The sequence below is a fragment of the Ursus arctos genome, unplaced genomic scaffold (assembly GCF_023065955.2).
Source record: "Ursus arctos isolate Adak ecotype North America unplaced genomic scaffold, UrsArc2.0 scaffold_3, whole genome shotgun sequence".
NCBI lineage: Eukaryota > Metazoa > Chordata > Mammalia > Carnivora > Ursidae > Ursus > Ursus arctos.
Window position 1 is genome coordinate 25,415,512 of NW_026622985.1, and position 22,963 is coordinate 25,438,474.

The 22,963-nt window shown below is 35.3% G+C and overlaps 1 protein-coding gene across 1 annotated transcript in view; it reads right to left on the bottom strand.

Moving 5' to 3' along the window:
- Nucleotides 1–22,963, bottom strand: part of PCLO (piccolo presynaptic cytomatrix protein) — a 372,284-nt gene that overhangs the window by 186,263 nt on the left and 163,058 nt on the right. The window contains exon 4 of the mRNA XM_026504655.4: nt 9,511–10,221. Coding sequence (XP_026360440.3) covers nt 9,511–10,221 — 711 coding nt within the window. The remainder of the gene's footprint in view (nt 1–9,510; nt 10,222–22,963) is intronic.

Genomic DNA, 22,963 nt, shown 5'->3' on the forward strand with positions numbered 1-22,963 from the left:
ATTCTACATCACTTGAAGTGAATGTTTAGAGACTTTGAAAAAGTTTGCAATAATTATTAATAATTATTACTAATACTTAATAACTTTGAAAAAGTTATGCAATAATTAGTTTAACTCATAGCTAAAGAGAAATATCCAGCTATTATTTTTGTAGTGTTGTTAATCTCATTTATCTTCAGCATCATACCTCAAAGATATTTAATAAATATTACTTATAAATATCTTCTGATTTTGAAAATACTTGGACTTTTACCTTTACACTATGTCAAAGTCAGTTCCTTTCAACCAGTACAATAACTAACTTTTGTAAATGGGACGACAGGCTTTCAAGGGAGCCGGGACACTATGTAGACAGAACTCAGCCTTGACCTGCTGCTTTCCTTGGGCTATTATGAGGCCATTCCAGCAATTTGTTTCAAGAATCAGAGTGGCCTTAAATGAAAATAATAAACATAGAGACTTTTTGCATAAGTCCAAACTATAAATACCTATGAGCAAAATGAAACTCAACTAATCAAATTGGTTTCCATGCTTAAAGTAGGGTGTTAAAATAACCCTACAGCCCTATGGGATAAAGGGGTCAGAAAACAAACTGCAGGAGGACATGCTCTGTCTGACCCTGGCCTATGAGGCCACCTCAATTCCAGTAAGTCTGTATCTTGAACCAACCATCTCAATATTTTCAGTGGGTTTGTAAGCGTGGGCTCCTCCAACCCACCTGTAGCCTAAATGATCAGACAGATGTCAGGCTGAACAAAAAACAAACTTGCAAAAACCTTTCTTCCTTCTTTCCTTCCTTCTCAACTCCACCTTCCTCTCTTTCTCCCTCTCCTCCTCCTTTTCCTTCTTAGAGTTCTCAAATATAGAAGCTGTTGGTTTGATACTCATTTTACATTCACGTTCATCTTACTACCTGTTGTTAATGTGTATGGTTAGAGATGTATCTTGAACACATTATAAGGTAAAATGCTTTGGCCAAATTAACAACAGGACACAACTCAAATTCAAAAAGACAGTGATATATTATTCATGACTTTAGTGCAAAAAACCCAATATGTCTTCTTTGGGTTATCATGAATTAACTTCCCTGGGTCAAATCAGATGTCTCCCCAGGAAAAAGTTACTTATTGGCAGTTGCAAGACTTTAGTAGTAGGGCTGATGAGCACCCAACTAATTTTGGTTCCTTTGTCTTAAGAGCTGCACATTAAAGAGGTAAGCACACGTGAAGCAGACTTCTAATAAAATCTTCCTAGATGGTTTGAGTAGAGGGATGTTTCTATCTCCTCACATCCCACATAATGATGAACACAATTTTTTTGGGTCAATATGCTTTCTATGTCTTTCCTTATCTGCCTTTCCACCCTTCACTAAATCACAGTAAATACCATAACCAGAGGGGTGGGGGACCTAAGCTCCTTGTAAAAGAGAAAAAGCAAAAAAAAAAAAAAAAATCATAATCAAATTGTGATGGTGTCACTTGTATTCTTTATTTTGTGTCTGCATAAGTTATAAAACAGAACAATGTAATAAATTATCCATATATGGAGGAAATGTAACCATTGTTATATATAACAATAGAGTATAATAGAGAAATTATAGTTTTATACAATGAATTCTACAAGTTCTATATTTTACAGAAATAAAGATCAGACATATAATGTAACAAAGGAGATTAAGATACATTAAACAGAAGACTAACACACATAAATATCAAAATACCTATCCTACAATCCCCTTCTGGGGCCTTTTCCCATGTGTTCATGTTTTCTTTCTTTCCTTAGTACCATGTTCTACCCACTTCCCCCTCTTGCCCCTCTCCTGTTCTCTTCCTCCACATTCCACAGAGGATTCAATCATTATTTCTGTATGATGATGCTGTGATGATTTTCCCTCTAAATGACTCTCCCACTCCATATTATGAGGTAGCAAAAGTCTGCAAACATTTTACTCTATAGGCTTGTGGGTCTAAGATAAAATGTTTGGGTTGGTTAAAAAAAAATCAAGTTAGGTGACCAAGGAGCATTTGTCTGAACTGTTTAGAAGAAACAGTTGGTCATGGATTTATTGTGCCACGGTAAATTGAAAAAAATTCATAATGTCAACTCTTCTCACACTAACTAAATAACAAAGGAATAAAGGAATAAACTCTCCTGAGAGAGGTGAATGACTTTCTTTTTTTTCATTACACTGTTAGCTATTAACTACCAGATCAGACACCAACCAAGCTCTTTGCCTCTTTAAGGCTCCTACACGTTCAACTTTTTACCCTCTGTTGCTAAAATCAAAAAAAGAAATAAAATTGTTCTTCATATACAGAGATGGGCATACTGCGACACTCATCTGTCTAAGCATTTATCCCTCCTGTGGCCGTCTACTTTCCTTTGGGAGGTATGTGAGTGGAATTTGTACCCACACAAGTTAGCTGGGCTATATAGATTTAACACTGCACACCCTTGCTTCATGGATTTTTTTTTTAACAAGGGAATAATTTGATCAAATAAGAGTTGATGGAACACAGAAGATCATAAAACACAGTGTATAAGTTGGGTTTGGTTTTCTGTAATTATTTAATCTTCAAATGGCTATCTGGAGTACTGTAACTCTAGAGGAGTACGATCAAAAGATTTAGGAGAGGGAGGCATAATTTGGCTTATTTTCTTCCAAACTTCTAACTCCCTAGGACTAAAAGATTGGGAGTTTTCTCCTGTTGCTTCAAAAATATATGGTTGTAAAAAAAAAAAAAAAGTATGGCATATACTTATTTTTGAGAACAGTAAACTACTTGTGATAATATGTTAAGATTTAATGAAATGAATAGATTCAAACACCTCTTTCTAAATTACATATGTATTATACATAACACATACATACATGTATGTGTATAAATATCACTGAATTTTACGTATGCATTATATTCTTCATTTGAATAGGTAATCAGAAATTGAAATTAATTATCTATTTCATTTTTTTACATGTATACAAACTAGAATGACCTCTAAAATGATTACTTAAGAAGAAAATTCCAGGCATCTACTTTTTACATGAGAATTTTGTCATCTTAGATGGAGGTAGTGAGTGGGAACAAACCTAATTTAAGCATACCTTATTTTTTTTTTAATAGTGATATCATTTTTCAGTTCCCCTAAGGAACACATTTTCTGTGCATTTTTCTAAGTACACTTAGCATTAGATCCTACTGCACTTACTTTTACTGTTACTGTTATTGCACTTTTCCCGTGTATAGAATTATGGTACTTGAGCATTTCTAGTCTATGTATATGAAACAATTACTCAAAATTTCCAGGGGCTAAGATTCCTATATATTTTTTTACTTACTAACCAAAAGCAGAGAGTGGAGAATTCCTTTTCCTTCTAATATTCCATGCCATTCAGAGAGAGGCAGTGATGAACTGGACCCATTTGAAATTCTTCTGATAGTGTTAAATCTTGAAGCCTTCTCTAGTGATGGGGAATATACCAAGACACACGTGCACTGCCAAACTCAGCTCGGCCCCTTTCACAAATGCTGAGATGTTTAGCCTTCCATATTAAAGGTAAATGGAAGTTTTTTTTTTTTAATATTATTGGGGTTAAGAACCGAATTGCTGGTTAAATTTAAGATTGTACAGAGAAATGATGAGATATTGCTTAATTTTCCCAAGCCATTTATTTCAATGGGCCAAAGTAAAATAACAAATGAATGATTTTAATCATTTATACAATGGTAGGGTCAAAATGGATTGCTAGTCTGACTAGCACTCTAAAGATTAAGTCCATAATGTTCAGTTGGACTGGAGAGAAAAATCAAATATTCTCACCTACATGGGAATCCTTTTCACTACAGAAAAACTCATTATTTTTCATCCTGATTCTCCTGCCATTATATACAATGACTTATACATGACCTGAATATTAACCTGTTAGTCATTTTAGGCAGAAATAAAAGTTTATGCTAAAGGATGTTGAGATTTTGGGTTTTATCAGGTGACCTATAGTGTTTCAATGTAATATATCAAATGTAGATAAGCAGTTTTCCGTTTAAGTATATAGATAAAAAGAGAGAATGCTGTAGCAATATGAAATTTTAAAACAGCAAACAAAGTAAAGAAGAATGTATCTTTCAAATTATTTATCATATTTTAGGATACATTTTATTCCCATTTGACAAACACATTTTGGTAGAGAGGAATAAATGGGAGATAAGATATGACGACAAAGAAATGTATACAATATACTATGAAAATATGAATGACACAAATGACAAACGCATAAATAATATAAATATAACAACGTAAAATATTACATAAAGTGCTTGGGATTATGGTGGGAGCTGCTAAGAGAGAATAATAATTATCATAATGTAAAGGCAGGATGGTACAATGTCATAAGAAGAATTATGTGTAGTGTTGAAAAGTCACTCTTTTATAATCAGAACTGGACTATAATCTCGGCTGTGCCGAATTCTTAGCCATATGATACTGGGTACAGAAATTCAGTTTTCAATTTAAAGAAGATACAACGTTTACAATGCACAATGTTTACCTCATCCATTGTTCTGTGGATGAAATGATCGAGAAAATACTTAACATAGTGCTGAGAATGTTCTAAGAGATAAATTCAGAATATTATCTTGATTTCAAACAGAAACAAATTTAAAACCCGTCAATACAGGGAGTGCAGCAGCTGAAGTGACAGCCACTGGGGAGAAAAGTAGCGCAGAGGTCCAGGTGGGAGTTTTTCAATCAGGTTGACGGAAGCGAGCAGCAGCAATGCACAGAAACCTGAGCGCAGGTGTAGAGGGGAGAAAGGACCATCAACCCTCAGGAACTACACAAAGGCATACTTGGCTGGTTTTCTATAGCTCACTTGTGGGAAATATTAAGGGCTGCTTGTGAGTTATATTGGAGGCATATTCCACAGGGCTGAGAAAGCCAAACTAAGTTATTCAGACAGGTGTCTTGGCCGTGGGACGCAAAAGCCTGGGCAAGTTTGCAAAATGATGTCATGGGCTATAAGAAGTACATGTTAAGATTTTTACTATATTTTTTCATCCAAAATTACATGTTCCTAATATTGAAAAAATGGATTGATGTTATTGTTCTTTTTACTTCTTATGTGAGTTGGTCCCTGTTCTGTGAGGAATCCTGAGAGAAAACTGGGAGTAACACTCTAAGAAGAAGTCATAGTGAGTTGGTCACTTTATTCATCCATCTTTATACCGAGATTTCTTACTCAGTTAGGCATCTCTGGCTTTTATTACCTACCAGCAATTACACCGGTTTTCCTATAGCAGGTAAGTGGTAGACAAAAGAGTCTTGTAAAACAAAAATCACATCATAAAGATCATAATGTAAGAAATACACAAACACATGACAAACACATGACTAAAGAAGGTGACGCTCATATCATTACAAGCTTTTCCTCAGCAACATTACAAGATAAAGGCAATGATGACCACGTTAAATCAGATCTGACAGTTTGCTAAAAATGTCTGCCATCATCAGGAAACCTATTTGACATTCGTATTGACATCTATTATTGCTAGTAGCAAACCCTGCCTACACACAACATGCTTTAGCACCACAGCAAGCGGTATCATGACACCATCACAAACTTCTCAAACCTTCTGCAAATAAACATTCCAGTGCTTTACCAACTTTCAATAAACTGAATAATAAATACTTAGAATCTTCTTTCGATTTTTCTTATTTAATAATAAAGGACAAAAAGAAGTCACACATCATTTGGAGAAACTTGATTTATCCACCACGGAAAAATGGATGCAGTAATATGTACGAAATGATAGGGTGACAAATCAAACTGTATTTCTTTGTCAGCAAATATTGTTGGAAAGAATAAATTAATAACTAGAAAGTTTCGGAGAAATTATTAGAACAAAGTGAGTAGCAAAAGTTTTGGTATTAACAGAATCAAAGTGTTGATATTTCTAATATGTTCAGTTTATAATACTCACTATTTCTGTTTCAGTAATACTTAAATTACTACTCTAAGCCACTAAGGAAAAATGTACCAATGCATGAAGTAAGCCTCAATATTGACTTTGGTTAAGGTCTACATATGTATTTAATGAAAACACTGTATATTAGCTACTGAGGAGTTGGCTTTTTTGATTGGAATTATTCTTTTAAAAAGGGTAAGATTACAGAGCTAGCAGGACCTGTGAATTTCATTCACTACATCTGTGACAAGTAGGTCAAAATAGGACACAGTTACTCAGGATTTTACAGATGCAGTGTCTGCTGTAGACAGATGAGACCTTTATATTTTGAAGAATACCTTTAATATTTTGTATTGAGATAGCGAATAACTATGAATTTACCTTAACCACAGAGGTTTACTGATTCTGTAATGGGAAATTAAACAGTTGTAGAATCTGAACATTTAATTCTTTTTTGACGGAAGTCGAAGAATGCCAAATTTGTTCAACTTTTTGGTGATGACAAGTGGTTACTGGTAATACACCCATTACTAGACAGTATAAAGTAAAGGGATGATGGGGGAAAAAAGTAGATGGGAGAAAGTAAACCCTGGTTATCAGCAATATACTACTTACTAAGTATTTAGTAAGAAATAAACACTAGCCATTCTTTAAGAGAAGTATGATGTGAAAACAAGCCTCTGAAGACAGATATTTGGAAATCATTGATTGTGCTATATAAAATGACATATGTCATTTATAGAAGCTGTCATATCTGCTCCTTTAACAAATTTTAAACAGAATATTTTAATCTATTTCTAAGCCTTCCAAATGAAAAACTCCAGTGGGTTTTAAAGCAATATATATATATATACATACATGTATATTTAAATACCTCATTTTCTAGCAGTTAGCAAGAACAAATTACTGGTATCAGGCAAGATTAACATTTATTTGTAGAATTTCTACAATTAAAAACATTGATATTCAATTTCAAACTTAGAGAACAGGTAGCAAGATTTAGCAGGTACAAACTCTGATCCAGTCCTTCTAATTGTGATATATCCTTGTGGGTTATCTTTCTTGTTATGGATGGTCATTAAAACTAACCATCAAATTATCAAAATAACTTTAACTTAGAAGCTGAATTTCAGATAACTCTATCATAAAATCTCAGACCAAGATTTTCAAAAATATTGAAGCACAATCAATACTCTCTCTAAAATACTATAATCAATCATATTTTAATGTGATCAAATCTACCTATATTAAACAAATAAAATAATAATTTTAGCTTATTTCACTGACTTATGTTTTTGTGAATGTTTCATACTGTTAATAATATATTTGTAAATCAGTGCATACATTTAATTCAGAAGTAAGTATACACATACCGAGGTTATAAAAGAAAAAGTAGTGATAAAAGGACATGATAAAAAGAAAGTGATAAAGGTGTAAAATAAAATTAAAAATACATTAATAAAATATTCGGATGTTTCTCACTCAGGTTCTTTAACAAGTAATAGAGAATCATTAGCAATATCTGAGTGATCAATTAAATTATGTGAACTTGGGAAAATAATTCTCTTAACTCTAGGAAACAAACTGAGGATTGCTGGAGGGAAGGGGGGATAGGGGGATGAGGTAACCGGGTGATGGGCATTAAGGAGGGTATGTGATGGGATGAGCACTGGGTGTTACACGCAACTGATGAATATTTGAACACTACGTCTGAAACTAATGATGTACTACATGTTGGCTAGTTGAATTCAAATATATAATGAATATTCCTTTGTAATAAAAATGTTATTTTTATTAAAAATAAATAAAATGAATATTTGTCTTCTCTCAAGGTCACTGTAACACAAAACATGTAAGTAAGCAAAAAAAAAAAAAGATCTGACAACCATTTATAGAAGGGAGAAAGAGCAGAGAGCAGGCATGGTGACGTAATTAGATTCCTCAAACCATTAGTGAAAGGTCATGAAGGCCATCAATGGAGTGTCCTCAGGAATAGGAGTCAACAGACAGGAATGCGATAAATTGGATGTGGAGAGCAAAGGGTGCGCTGGTAAGGAGAAACCTGAGGTTACTCAGAAGGGTAATGACTGGGAGACTACGGACAGATGAATGACACTGCCATTACCAGAGACAGAAAGTTAGAAGCAGAAACTGCTTCTACAGAGCGTAGATAAGATCCGAACAACTGAATTCTGGTTTACAATGAGGCTTTGAAGCAGAACACACACTAGGTATTTGAAAACACAGATCTGATACTCAAAAGAGGGCCAGAAGGTACACAGGTAGATTTAAGTACTGCTCATGTGGCACGCCTAAGAACAAAGGAGACAAAACTCAAAACAAAAACAAAGCAAAACATAAAGAAAACCTCATCACACAGAGATTGGGAAAGAAAGTGATACACGGAGTCAGAGTAGAACTCATAAAGCATGGTCAGAAAGACAAAAAGGGAACAAAAAGGGAAGGGTCATGGAAGCCAAGGGCAGTTTCACAAACAGAGAAATGGTCAAAGGTGTCAGGTTTTGCCAAGCGGTTAGCTAGGAGAAGCAATGGGTGGTGGTGGTGTTACTAGATCCAGCCATTCTCTGACTCTGATACACTCATTTGCATAATGAAGGAAACCAGGATTTCCTTAATGAGCAATACATCATGTATCGAAGATGGGTTAGTAACCATGCGTTAAAACTGTAAACACCAAAAAAGGAATATAGATTGTAATTAGAGTTCTAATATTAACTTTTAATATTAATAAATCATTTCTTTTTCTTTTAAGTTATTGCTATTACTTGTGAATTAAAATTATTCAACCAGATATGATGCAAGATCTCAGGTAGCTCTAAAACAGAGTTCTAAAACTGCCATTATTGCTTGTGCAGATAGAGGTTAGGATGGATACTCTTAGAAGTTGCCACTAAAGAAAGAGAATATATATTATTCCAGATTATGCCTGGATTATAATTAATCCTTCGATAGTAAACACATTAAACAAACTCCAACTAGAGTATATTATATTAAAATCATGTTAAACACTAAAATTAACTTTTGTAAAAATGACTTTTGTCCTGAATTTTAGCCACACTTTTTTTTTTTTTTTGGCAATCACAACTTAATCATTTTATGGCTGATGGCACCTTAAAAGGCTTTCAAGTGAAAAGAAACTTGACTTGCCTAACCAAGTGACTAAGTAAACAGAAACTTAAATAAAGACACATATTATTTTATATTAAAGGTGGATATTGATTTTATGTTCACAGTGGAGAGAAGAAGAACCTTAAAACTGTAAGAAACTCTTCTTATCACCCTACAGAACTTCAGTAATTTATCAGATGTGCATAAAAGCAGGGAAAATAAATTTGATATCTGCTTTAAGTTCGATCAAGCCGTCAGAAAGCCACAGTTGTTCATTTCAGCAATCGTTACACTTTTCTGAAAGTGCCTTTAACTGAAGGCTTGCACTTACATAATTACCATTAAGCACTCTGTGTACTTAGGTAAAAATTAGCAAATTTCATATATATAAGACAGTGAAAGACAAGAAAATATAACTTACTGTTTTTTCTCTCCCAGGTTCCACCTGATCAGGCTTTGCTGTGCGTGCTGCCTGTGGCTGTCCTTTCCCTTTTTGAGTCGCCTCATGGTCTTCCTTGGGCACACCTGGAGGCGGGCCGGAGGGTCTACCTTCCATCTTGGTCTGTGGCTGCTTCTCCTGGGCTACGTGTGCAGCTACTCTGCCTTCTGGCTTTTCTTCAGCGATTGGTATTTGAGTTTTAAGTAAGTCTTGTTTCTGTTCCTCCTCCAGAGCTGACGGTTTTGTTGCTGGAGGTAACTTTTTGTCTTCAGAGGCTGGCTTTTTGTCTTCAGAGCTTGGTTTTTTTTCTTCAAGAGGTGGCTTTTTGTCTTCTGGGAGTGGCTTTCTGTCTTCAGGGGGTGGCTTTTTTTCTTGAGGGGCTGAAGTTTTGTCTTTCTCTGGTTGACTCTCTTGTTTGTGATCTGTGGTCACCTTTGGGACAATCTTTTCAACTGACGGTATTTCTTTCACTTTTTCTGGAATGACTTGCTCAGCTTCTGTTTTTCCTTCTTGTTCCTTCTTTTTCATCTTTACTTGGGTAGGCACTGCTGCTTTCTGCGATGGCTGTTCTGGAGGGACAGGCATAGGAGAGGCTTTTGGTCCTGAAGGTGTAGGTGGAATTTTGCCCGTATCTCCAAGCTGTCCTGATATTGCTCTCTGGGTTTGGCAATTTAAACAAAGCCATTCTTGAATCTGCAAAGAAAATAGCAATGAACAGATTAACTAAATGATAATGCATCTGTTTTGGTGCATATACTAAGGTTAACATCTGGTGATTTCTAGTTGCTTTTTTGTATAGGGAGAAAGTAGGTCACTGTTTTCCAAATCAATGAAATAGTGACTTCTAAGGAAGATTGCAAAAAAGGCTATTTATAGTCTAAAAATATGAGGAATCCCTAGAGATTGCAATTCACTCTCCTCACCATAAGGAAGAAAAAAAAAAAAAAAGTAGCATTAAAGATGGAGCCGGGGTTGGGGGGTAGGTAGATGGAGCCAGGGGAATATTCACTTTTTTGGTGAAGAATCTGCATTTCTTCCAAACAACATTTTTGAGCTTGGTGGCTTCAAAATTGGTATTTCACATATTTACACAAAACATTAAATTTTATGGTCACTTTATATTAACTACAATTAACCAGAGTTCTTTTAGGATTTAGCATATAATCTCCTATCTCTTGATGTGGGTCAAATGTAGTTCTATCTACCAGAGTAGAACTTTACAAGGTACATGAAAAGTTTCAAGAATCATTTGTGCATAATTCTCAATCCGCTTTAGGACTGAAAAATTACTTCATTCTTAATAATATTCACATTTCTGATGCAAATGAGCAAGACACGATCACTGGCTCAAATTGTTTGGTATCTTTCCCCCAGATCATATACTTTCCCCCAGAGTTTTTTGAATCGCTGACTGAAACAGTTCCTTATGTTTCTGCTCCTCGGTATAATCCCTGGGCCACATGCGCCAATCTACTGAGGTGGTCGTAAGACATGCAAATTCTGGTTAATTCTTGGTTGATTCTTTTGCATGCTAAATTATGAAAACTCCTCTCTCATAATACATACAAATGATGGCATGGGAGACTGATTATGTTAGACTAATAATATTGAAGAATTCTTCCCTTATTGATGTATGCTGTGCTTTTTCTTACCTTATGAATATTATAATGTAACAACTAAAGACTTCTAATTGTTACATTTAATAAATACCTATTCTGTAAAGTCCAAGGATGGAAGGTCATACAAATAGCATTGCATTCATGTGCTGCACTGTTATCTGAGTTCAATTTCAAACTGCTTTTCATACTGGATCATTCTTTCTAGTTACATGACTTAAAATCACTTATTGGTCTAGAATATTATTAGGGATCTAAGTTTTATTTCTTATTTCAGCTTCTAATTTCTTTATAGGTATAAAAAATGTTGCTTAATAATAATGACTGAGGTGCACCTGGGTGGCTCAGTGGATTAAGCATCTGCCTTTGGCTCAGGTCCTGGGATCAAGCCCCACGTCAGGCTCCCTGCTCAGCAGGGAGTCTGCTCATCCCACTCCCTCTGCCCCTTCCCCCTCCACTTGTGCTCTTTCTCTCACTCTCTCTCAAATAAATAAAATCTTTAAAAAAATAATGATGACTGCTTTGCAATCTGTAAGCCATTATAATTCTTATCTACTAATCTAAAGAATAAAGACAAAAGTCCATTATTTAATTTTTGTAAAATGCTCTCTATAAAATAAAACCAGTATGCGTTACGGGTTCATTTGCTTTTTGTGTGTACAATCGTCCAATACCAATTCTCTTCTTAATTTCAGGTTTCAGCGATTCTAAAGTCAAATGTGGCTTCTATATATCAGAGTTTTATAGAAAAGTCTTAGGAAAGAAACTGTTATGATCCCTTGTGACAAATACGGAAAGCTCGCTCCAGCCCTTGCGCTGAACAGTCCTTGGAGGAGGCACTTCCACAGCACCTACAGAAAATCAATCTTTTTCTGTGGTTTTAAAAACCATTACTCAGCTGAGCCACATCTGAGGACACAAAGAGCTGCATCACTGCTGTTTTGTCACATAGATTCTAAAAACCAAACACAGGTGTGTGTTGAGCATTCCTGGCAGGCCATGTCCTAACATAAAGAAGTTAGGAAGTTTTTCATATACGAGGAACACAGGTATCATTACATTGCAAATTTTTTTCAAAATAATAGTGTGATTCTTTTACCTGAGTTTTTGGAACAAATATTCTTACAAAGTTATCATCCCTTGCTACTTATAGTATATGATACCACAATGGTACACAACTCTCATTAAAATGAAAATGTGTTGAGAAAATAAACAAAACAACTATTTCAAAGTAGTATACTGATGATTTTCACACATTTGAAACGTACCTAAGGCGATAAAAGGTATCATCTATTTAATCCACAGTGTCACATAAAACACCTCATTTTCCCAATTTAAAGTAATGTTTGATAAACCCACAAACAGTAATAACCCACACTAGTATGGTCTGCAAGGCAAATGGAAAGCAATAACGCCAGTCTAAAAGGAAAAGGATCTTATCCTGAGAGCCTCACTGGCTAGATCAAACTTGTGTTTGGCTTAAGATTCCATCCCTATGCAGTTAAACCTGATATTTCTATACTTGGTCTCTCAGTTGCACGATGATTTGCATTTGAAATAATATTATTAAGACAAGCCTAATTCTTTTGACTTTACACTTTGACTAATTTTCACCAAAATTCATTTTGAAACTTATGTTATGATCATGTCAAATAATTATGAGAACATAATTCACTTATGTATCTACTCTGTATATATTTATTCTAGTTATATCTATGGAGTACATATACCATTGGGAAAGAATATGTGTATGGCTTATTCCATCAGGGAACTCACATTCAAGTAGAAGGAGTAAGATACAGGTTAAAATAAATATGCAGTAAAAAAAATTATATATATATATACATATATATACATTTATATATGGGAAATGGAAAGGATTTAATGGTTTTAACAGGATTGTCTGATGAATTTGTTTAGAACATAAGGAAACTGATAATTTTTGAATCGCAAAGGAGAATTTTTTCACCCATTAGAAATGCTGAATTAGAAGCCTCATACGCATGTCTCTTTTTTCTGCAGGCCTAGAACCAAAATTAGAAAGCCAACAAATTAAGCAAGCAGAGGAAGTTACAATATCATAAGGAATTAAAAAGGGGAGGAAAGTATAGTAACACCAAAATTTTTATACTTCTTTAAATATGCAAAATTAAATTTTATTAAGAGAGGGCTTAAGAAAAGGCAGAGGCTAGGGTAAAATCAAAAGTAGAAATGAGAAAAGCAAAACTGACAGAATTTTAATAATGAGTAAGATGAATGATAATGAATTTTCAAGAAAGTTCGTTTTGAACAATATGGGTTATTGTCACTATCATATCACCATTAAATACAACCACAATTACTAGAAAAATTGGCTTCATGAGTGACAATTTAGGAAATACCCTACAACCACATAAGACGTAAAAATCTGTAGTTCACAATTTTTTTTGCATTCTTTTTTTTTTTTTTAAGATTTTATTTATTTATTCGACAGAGATAGAGACAGCCAGCGAAAGAGGGAACACAAGCAGGGGGAGTGGGAGAGGAAGAAGCAGGCTCATAGCAGAAGAGCCTGATGTGGGGCTCGATCCCAGATCGCCGGGATCATGCCCTGAGCCGAAGGCAGACGCTTAACCGCTGTGCCACCCAGGCGCCCCTTTTTTTGCATTCTTTACCAAAAATAATCCCAAGGATTTTTGTATCCCTGTATTCAGGGATTTAGTTAAGAAGCATTACATTTCTAGGTCCCAAAAAACATCTGCACTCTTAGCTCCTCAACAGCCACACCATTAAACACTCATAGTGTTTCTAGTCCAGTAACAATCTGGAGATAAAATAAGCAAGATGCCTAAATTATACAAAAATTCAATACATAAATTATCACTGCCCATATAGGATTTTTACCACCTAAAAGGATTTTACCACATGTACTATTAACTTTCTGTAAATTGGAAAACACATGACTATTTATAGTTCGCCTTAAGGTTAAACATCCAAAGAGTTACAGCTTTATCTTTGAAAATAAAGGCAGTGGGACAGGAGCGCCTGGGTGGCTCAATCGGTTGAGTGTCCAACTCCTGGTTTCAGCTCAGGTCACGATCCCATGGTTCATGAGATCAAGCCCCTCGGGCCACTCTGTACTCAGCGGGGAGTCTGCTTGAAGATTCTCTCCCTTTGTCCCTCCCCCCACTCATTCCTTCTCTCTCTCACTCTCTCTAAAACAAAGAAATAAATCTTAAGACAGTAAGACAATCAAAAAATAAATATATTTTATATATTATTATGTAATATATATTTATATAAATTAAAGCCATTGCTGTTATATTATTGCGTTTACTACATAGAAAATACAAGAAAAATACAGATGCTTATGGAGGCTTTTTTTTTTTTTAACATACAAGTCATCATTATGGATACTTTCAGTCCATTTGCAGTGGTTTCACTAAGTTCTTAAATTATGTTTTATTTTCAGTATCCTATAAACATCTCCTCATAGTATAAAGCATAAAAATTCTTATCTATATTATTATTAAATGTATCAAATAAATTCAGAAGACTCCATGAGACCAATCAGCTTTTAATTCAGGGCTTCAACATTCATAGCCAGGATATCAAATTCACCTCCAAGTAGGGAAAATTCTGATAAACAAATAGTGTATAAAAACTAACTCCATGTCAATCACAACGTACTAGAATGTATTCAATTGTCAGCTGGTGCATGTTAATAGAATGCTTTTATTTTAACATCAAATCATTAGGGCTTGTTCAAAGCAATGTTCCACAAATCCATTAATCTTAAGAGCAAAGCAGGAAATGAAGGCAATATAAACCCAGAAGAGGGATGCTGCTGTGCTAGTCAGCATTTTTCCATCAATAAGCAATTTGCTTCATGTAACATTTCAGCTGTAACTATAGCAACAATACCATTAAAGAAAATCTCCGAACTTCAGGCCTGCCTATGTATTTTTTTAAGTATCATTTCAGAAGCACGATAATAAGACCTGCAGTAGGTTGAAAGTTGGCCGTTAGACTTAAAATGGTAGAGAACGCAGGGCCACGAAGCCTGCAGGAGCATTCACAGCTGTTATCTGAGAAGTCTTCACCACATTTTAGCATGAATTTTCATTAAAAGACCAACCAGATGAATTTGGAAGCTCAGAGAGTTTCCACCAATAAGAGTATGCAAGCAGAGCTTAGGTGCCCCCTACTCAAAATTCTGTACAGAAAAACCAAAACTCAAATACCCTGGAGTTTCCAGCCTACTATTAAGTCTTTGAGTCAACAATAAAAATCGTATACAGGTTTCTGTTTGTCTGTTTATCTGCTTATCACTCAGAATATTATTTTTTTCAGCTAAAAAATAATTACACTGATGATCTGTTTAGAAATCACTGTTTACTCATAAACAGGCCCCAAAATTGGGGAGCAATGTTACCTGCAACTTGTCACTGGTATCAGTCTCACCTATAGTCTTGGACGAAGGTGTTCTATTTATCTAAGGTCCGTACACTCTTTTTTTAAAGATGATGCTTTGAAGATTTTATTTATTTATTTGAGAGAGAAAGAGAGATAGTAAGAGAGAGAGCATGAGGGGGAGTAGCAGCAGAGGGAGAGGGAGAAGCAGGCTCCCCGCTGAGCTGGGAGCTGATGCGGGGTTCAATCCCTGGACCCCCGGGGATTATGACCCAGGCCAAAGGCAGACACTCAACTTACTGAGCGACCCAGGTGCCCTGGACCCATAACTCTTACAATTCAAGTGGACATTCTGAGTATCAGATTTTTTTTTTGTTTACATTTCTAAATTTATTTCCTTTTGTTATCTGTAAAAAAGGGACAAGGACTGAATTCACAGTTGGCACACTCTTTTTTTCAGATTACACAATCAGTTCCTGGACTATATAATCAGGATATTAGAAATCTGTGCTCATTTATGAGACTACTTTACAAGTATATGCAATGATGTATTTGTGGTATTTCTATTCTTATTCTGTCCCTCCTAAAAATGAATGAGATGCGTGTCAGCTCCTCTTCTTATTACACTGCTTTTGCCTAGAATGTATAGCTTCCTTAGTATTTTTGTTCCCATTACAATCAATGAAACAAGAAAAACTCATATCCAAAATACATATGTGAATGATTGGGGTTATTCCTCATTTATTTCCTATGTAGATATAAGAATTACATCAGAATATGTTAGAACATAAATATTAATATGAAAACTAAGAAAAAAACAAATAGGCTTTTTAAATACTAATTTCCAATGGAATCGCTGAATGTTAAGGGTGGGAATCAATAATGAAACCGAACAGAATACTGGATGCCGCTAGGAATCGTACTGGGGTCGTTCTGCCTGTGTTGAAATTGATCTGTGGTCATGTCTCTACTCATCTGTTCTTTTATGTAGATGCTTATTTCTGTAAGACCACACAGCCCCATATACCCACACAAAGTGTCTATTTCACTGATTCCAGGCTCTTAGTGTAAGTTTCTATATAATGTAAACTATATTAACAGATGCTTCCATAAATAGCAACATGCCAACTAAAATCATGCACATTACACCAGTGATTAAAACTATATTTAGATTAGAATTGCATACTCTCAGTGGACATTCTTTTTGTGTCGATTTTTCTTTGGCTAAAACAGGATCATTTTTCTAGTCACTTTCTCATCATAACTCATATGTATTTTTCTAAACTAGGAAGGTGATCTGAGTATTTGATGTTTCAAATACAATTAAAGAATATATAAATACACGCATGCATTAATTAAAATACCTCTCAGTTATTACATTAACACAATTTTGACAAAACTTGAAGAAAATCAGGGGCTTAGCTTCCTTTTAGAAAGACACATATATATTTATATTTATGTAAATATGTATATTTATTTGCATGGATAAGAACTACATAGGGCTCATTTCCCTATAACGACTTCCTTCTTTCTTTCCTTCCTTCCCAGCCCTCCCTCCCCTCCTCTCTCCTTCTTTCTTTATATCTGTAGAGAGGGCAGCAAGAAGAGTGAGCTCACTAAGACTATTCTTTGATTAGCAAATCAATCTGATTTGGGTTCAATCACAGGCATCAGGGTAAGTGATCTCCCACTAGTGTGTATAAAGGACAACTCCAAACACACAGCTGTTTTCTCACTGGTAACCAATGATGCAAACTTACGGATAATCATACATAATTATTGTGTTGACTTTAGCTAACTCAGCTATAGCAAAAAACAGAAGGCTTAAAGAGAAGGCTTATCTTTGGATTCATGGCATTTCTATTTGTGATTAATTGTTCTAGTGTACTACATTCTAGGTGCATAGTTATTTATATAAGTCTAGTATAAAAAATAACCAACAGTTTAAAAAATATGTCATTTGTGTCATATGGATGGCAAGTTCTTTTTTTTAATAATCGGTTCTCATCCCTCTGCTTTTACAGACTTGTATTTTATTGTTTCCCTATTACAAGAGGTGAGTATTTATTTTGCATATATTAATTATTACATCAAAGCAAAAAATATCTTTTAAGTCTAACATAGTCACTAGTCAGCACTACAGGCAATGAGTAATTGAATTTTATAACAAATTTTGAAGATGTTAACACACTTCATCACAGAGGAATTTTGTTAAGGTTACAAAACTATATGCATGGATGATAGATTATTTAAAGCACATTGAACAAAATCTGTCGAACATTTTACAGGATAAACAAAAAACAGTCCCAGCTTTTAAATTTAATCATCATTGTGGATATAACGTTCGAAGACAGACTAATCTCACAGACGCGGGAGGCTGAAGTGTACAGGAAGGGGGGCTGGCACCAGACTGACTGGATGATGGGAATGCACCAAGGTAGGCGGAGTGATGGGGCAGGTGGTGAGCCCTTCTACAGGACATGGTGCAGTCCTGGAAACCCTTTTGGCAGGGAAGATCAGTATGTTGGTTTTGCAAGGTATAAAATTGTCTAGGGTGAACTATATTTCCAAAAATCCCCTTCCTAAATGTTTCCCATTATAATGTGGTGCCAGAGACATTTTGGGTGAGACATGGAGGGCAGAAGCCAAGCAGCAGCGACAGTGCATTCTGTGTGCTCAGACAGCTGGAACAGGGTCACACGCACTGTTGCAGCTCACACACGTCACTTAGCGCTTGGCTTGGGACAGGAAGCAGGCATGCAGCTGCCCTGTTTTTCTCTGGATTCTTCTTTGGCTTCTTCCTTAGCTCTTAGGGTGGAGACAAGAACAGACAGGGGTTCTGGTCTGTCCTCATGGGTTCTAGCTGGTCCCTGCTCTCCCCTCTTTTAAATTCATCTTTGTGTCCTCTGCCTGCCCTCCATCCTTCAATCTCCAGTAGGCTTTCAGCCATCACTTAGCCAGCTCCCACAACTGCATAAGGTCAAATCCTTAAAACAAATCCCTTATTATATAGATTTTGTACTTCCTAATGGGTCTGTTTCTCTAATTAAAGTCTAAGTGATAGAGTCAGGGTGAGCCAACTGTTATTCAAAGGGTGAGGATGTTTTACACTTTTATACAGTAATTGGTATGTGTGCACAGTAATTCTTATAGTCTATTTCAGATCTTAAGTAGCATGGCAAGGAAAGTACACTTCACTGGAATTCAAGAGAAATAGGGACTATCTTTGTTCTGTCTGTGTGACATGCATAAATGGGTTATCCGGAAGGTTTGGGTTTTTAATTTTTGGGGGGAGTTTTAAAAATTATGGTAAAAAGTTAAAAAGAGGCATCAAAAATAATTTGTGACACACAATGAAAAATTTTAAAAGGGTTGAACATCCATGCATCTATTGTCCACTTAAATGGAATGCTGACAATATTATTAGAGACTTTGCTATCATATACCATTCTATACTCTCCAAGAACAACCACTATCTTAATTTTTGTGTTGTTACACATTTGTTTTTTATGGTTTTAATATATATGCAATTTTTATATACTCTTTACTCTTGTATATTTTTGAACTATATATAGTTTTGTGCTTTTTTTCCCCTTTTATTCTTTTTCAGTAAATACTGCCTAGATATGAAAATGATCTATGAGATATGTATGGGGCATAAAGAAAAACTTTATAACGAACACCTCAGAACCACTGATTCAATTAACAAATGGAATACTATCATATTTGAAGCTTCTTTCAAACTCACCTCTTTATAACTTCCAAGTTAACCTCCATCCTATCTTATGGGTCTATAATAATAACATTTGGGCATATTTTTACCCTATATGTTTAAGTCCCTAAACACTACATTGCTTGCTATTGAATATTCTGAAAAATGGTACCTAAATTTACTTTCTGTTTTTGATTCAGATTTTAGAGTCATAGTTGTAGGTGGATAATAGAGATAACCTTCCAAATCAAAGCGCTTCCTCAAAACCAAGCTACAGTGCCACTAGCGAGTACTGATGATAATGACAGACAAATATTATGCGTAAGACCATAGCTAGATGTAGGCGCCGTGTGAAACTAGAAAATGTGCTCACGTGAACTCATTTAACTTCATTTTTAAAAATGTTAGAGACCCAGCAAAGCACATCTGTGCCAAACTCAGGTTACAAACCAGCACTGTACCCTCCCTTCACTGGACCAGCTTTTAATTAAAAACTTAGTAAAGACCTACAATCAGAGTGATCAAAGATTAATCACTACGAGGCTAATTTTTTAAAAAGGAGAATATAATTGTTCAGATATCCAAAAATGGGGTTCAGAAAAATCTGCACATTCTAAGTTTTTGACTTCACATTTAATAACTAATCAATATTGAGGAATCTCAGTAAGACTTTAAAGTAGTGTTATCCAATTCATTCATGGAATAGTTACTGCTTATTTGCCATGATTTTCATGTTATTTTAAGTGCTACAGATGTAATATTTGCTGTTAGAAGGACCAATGTAATTATATAAAAAGCAACAAAAATATATTAAATATATATTCGTATGTGATTCATGTATGATTTATACATGGAAGATAATGATCTATTATAGAGTCTAGGCTGAAACTAGTAGGGATAGGAAAAAAATTCAAATTTAAGTAAACATTCAAGAAGGACTTGGTTTCTCAGTTATGGCATGACTCTAGGCATCTGTTTTAAAGCTAGTCATTTCTTCAAGCTGTTCTTTTTCTGGCAGTCAATCATAGACTTGAGGATCTAAGTCTCATATATTAAACCTGAACTCCATCTGTATTTAAAAAATATATAAATACATACATAAATACAGACATATACATTTCTTTTTTATAGGACTACATGTTAATAAAAAAATTTTGAACAATTTGGAACTATCATCAAACATTACCTTCACTATTTCGAAGCCCTGAAAGATTTTTTAAGAATGTAATTTTTAATGATGATGCACTAACCAACTGTGTGGATGTATTTTATTTAATGACCGCACCATTAGAGAAATATTCTAAATACAACAATGCAAACAGAGGTCAGAATTCGACGCCAGGGAACAGAGTATTGAAGAATTTAAAGTAGTTTATTTAATTCCATAAATAAAATACTATCCATCTGCTTCACTATCAGGTACTCAACAATACGCCAACAATGTGTATTACACATTCAAGATGTTCAGAGTTCAACCTCCAGCTCAACATTATATTGCTGCCAACAAACAGGTAGGTGTAGCCCTTGTAAGCCTAAAGACACATTAGTTACTCACAGAATCCAGGGAAGAATAGATATTTCAAGTAGGTTTAACTTTCATGTATGTTGTTGTCTCTGGTTTTCGAGCCAGTAAGGATGGGATGCAGAGAAGAGAGGCTCAGACTGGGAGAATGGATAATATAAAGTCCAATTGGCAAAGATATTAATAAATACTAGGCAGCAAAAAACATTATCATTACCCTATTCATTCATGCATGAATAAACCAGTAATGGACACATAATAACAGAAAGTAAATACTAGCCCACATAAACCAGATTTTGAATAAAAGACATAAGTTCAATTGATTTCCTGCTAAAGAACAAGAGATATTGATGGATGGATCCTAATAACCAGATCCCAAAAGCCTTAGAACTACCACCAACCAGAAAGTCCACTGGACATAATCCCAGAACTTTGCCCGGTCTGTATACCCTCGTCCCCTCAAGGAGCCCAAGACACCACAGTCAACCCTTGTTATCACTGTCTCCATCTCCTCAAATCTGCACAGTGTTTCCTAGACAGTGAGAATATGACAACAGCGATGAGTCAGGAGTGAGGGGAGGGGAACAGAGAGAGAAAAGGAGAGGGTCTTGCCAGAAACACATGGAATGCTTAGTTTTCACACCTGCCCATATTGCACTCTGGATCAATGTGGGAGTGGTATTTCTAGGAATCTGTGGTGTCCCGAAGCCCTCTGAACACAGGAAAGGCAGAACTGCTCCACGGGGAAGTCAGCTGAATCTTCACTGTCTGAAATGCTCAGCCAAGTCAAGTGATTACTGAGTCAGAAAGTGGTATGACTGTATCTGTCATCTTGGAAAGAATCTGATAAAGAAATGTACCCTAAAACAACAACAACAACATTGCTTTCTGAGAGCCTTCAAATGTGTACAGTGTGCTTGGCCGAAAAATAAAACCAGAATTCCCATTTTTAACAGATAGCTGATTTCCATTTAGTGTATAATTTCCTCCCTAGGCTACTTGCATTTGGAGAAGACAAGCTTACCCTGAAGGAATGACTGAAGGTGCATTGCAGAGGTTACAAGCTTGCACAGACGACTAGGGTGGCAAGAGAAGAAATGGAATGAGGGAACTGACACTGCCCAGAAAAACTGTACTAATTTATAAGGAACCTAAAGATTTAAAAATGGAGAAGGAACAGGTTCCGGGAGCCAGTGAATATACTTATCTCACTGACTCATGACAATCAGAGGAGAGAATTTCTACAATCATGTTCACTGCACAGATGAAGAAACTGAAGCATAGAAACTAAAGAGTCATGTCGTGATCGGTATCTAAAGCCAGTAAGTGGCAGATCTCAGAGGCCATAGCTCACAGATTAAGATTTTAAGGAATATAAAGGATACTTAAGTCAGAGTTGAAGGTGGGATTTCTTAGAGATGACACACCAAAGAAGATAACAAGGACCAGATTCTTGGAAAATAGCCTCACTTACACAAGAAGAAAACCAGCAAAGCCAAGTAAACAGGATCATTCAAGAAAGCGGGAGGAAAATCAGCAGTTTTTAGTAAACTCAAGTGAAAAACGAGAATTTCAAAGTGAAAGGCAACACTGACAAATACTGCACTGAGGTTAAATAACAAATATTTCATAAAAAATTGGCAGCCAAGTCTCTTTTTACAATTGAACCAAGTACTCTATTTATATATTTCCTTCTTAATTGTTTGCTTTGTCCCTCTCATCTCTGCAATAACTGTTGTGATGTTTCTCAAGTGGCCTGCAGACGCGACTATAAACAATTGTTTTACCTGTGATTAAATACATAATTGTACCTAAAAACAATGAGTTATGTTTATTACATTGCTTCCCCTTTACGTGATGAGTATAAGCATTTAAAAACATAAATGAAGTGAAACCTTAGAATTCATTTCAAGTGCCATATTAGAATATTGCTTTGAATGACATCAGATTTTGAAGCAGAAATTTATTTGTGGGTGTAATTTTTTTCCATATAGAGTATTAAATGATTAGACTTTATACGAACTTGTGACTGTAGAATGAGGCTCAATATGTTTTCCTTTCTTCTTTCCTAGTTTTTAAAATGGACAGATTGGTTAGGATGTTAACAATGAGAATGTTCTATGTGCTTTGTATATTGACAAATACACTGAAAGTACCACAAAATTTTTTTATTCCTGGAGAAGCTACTGAGAT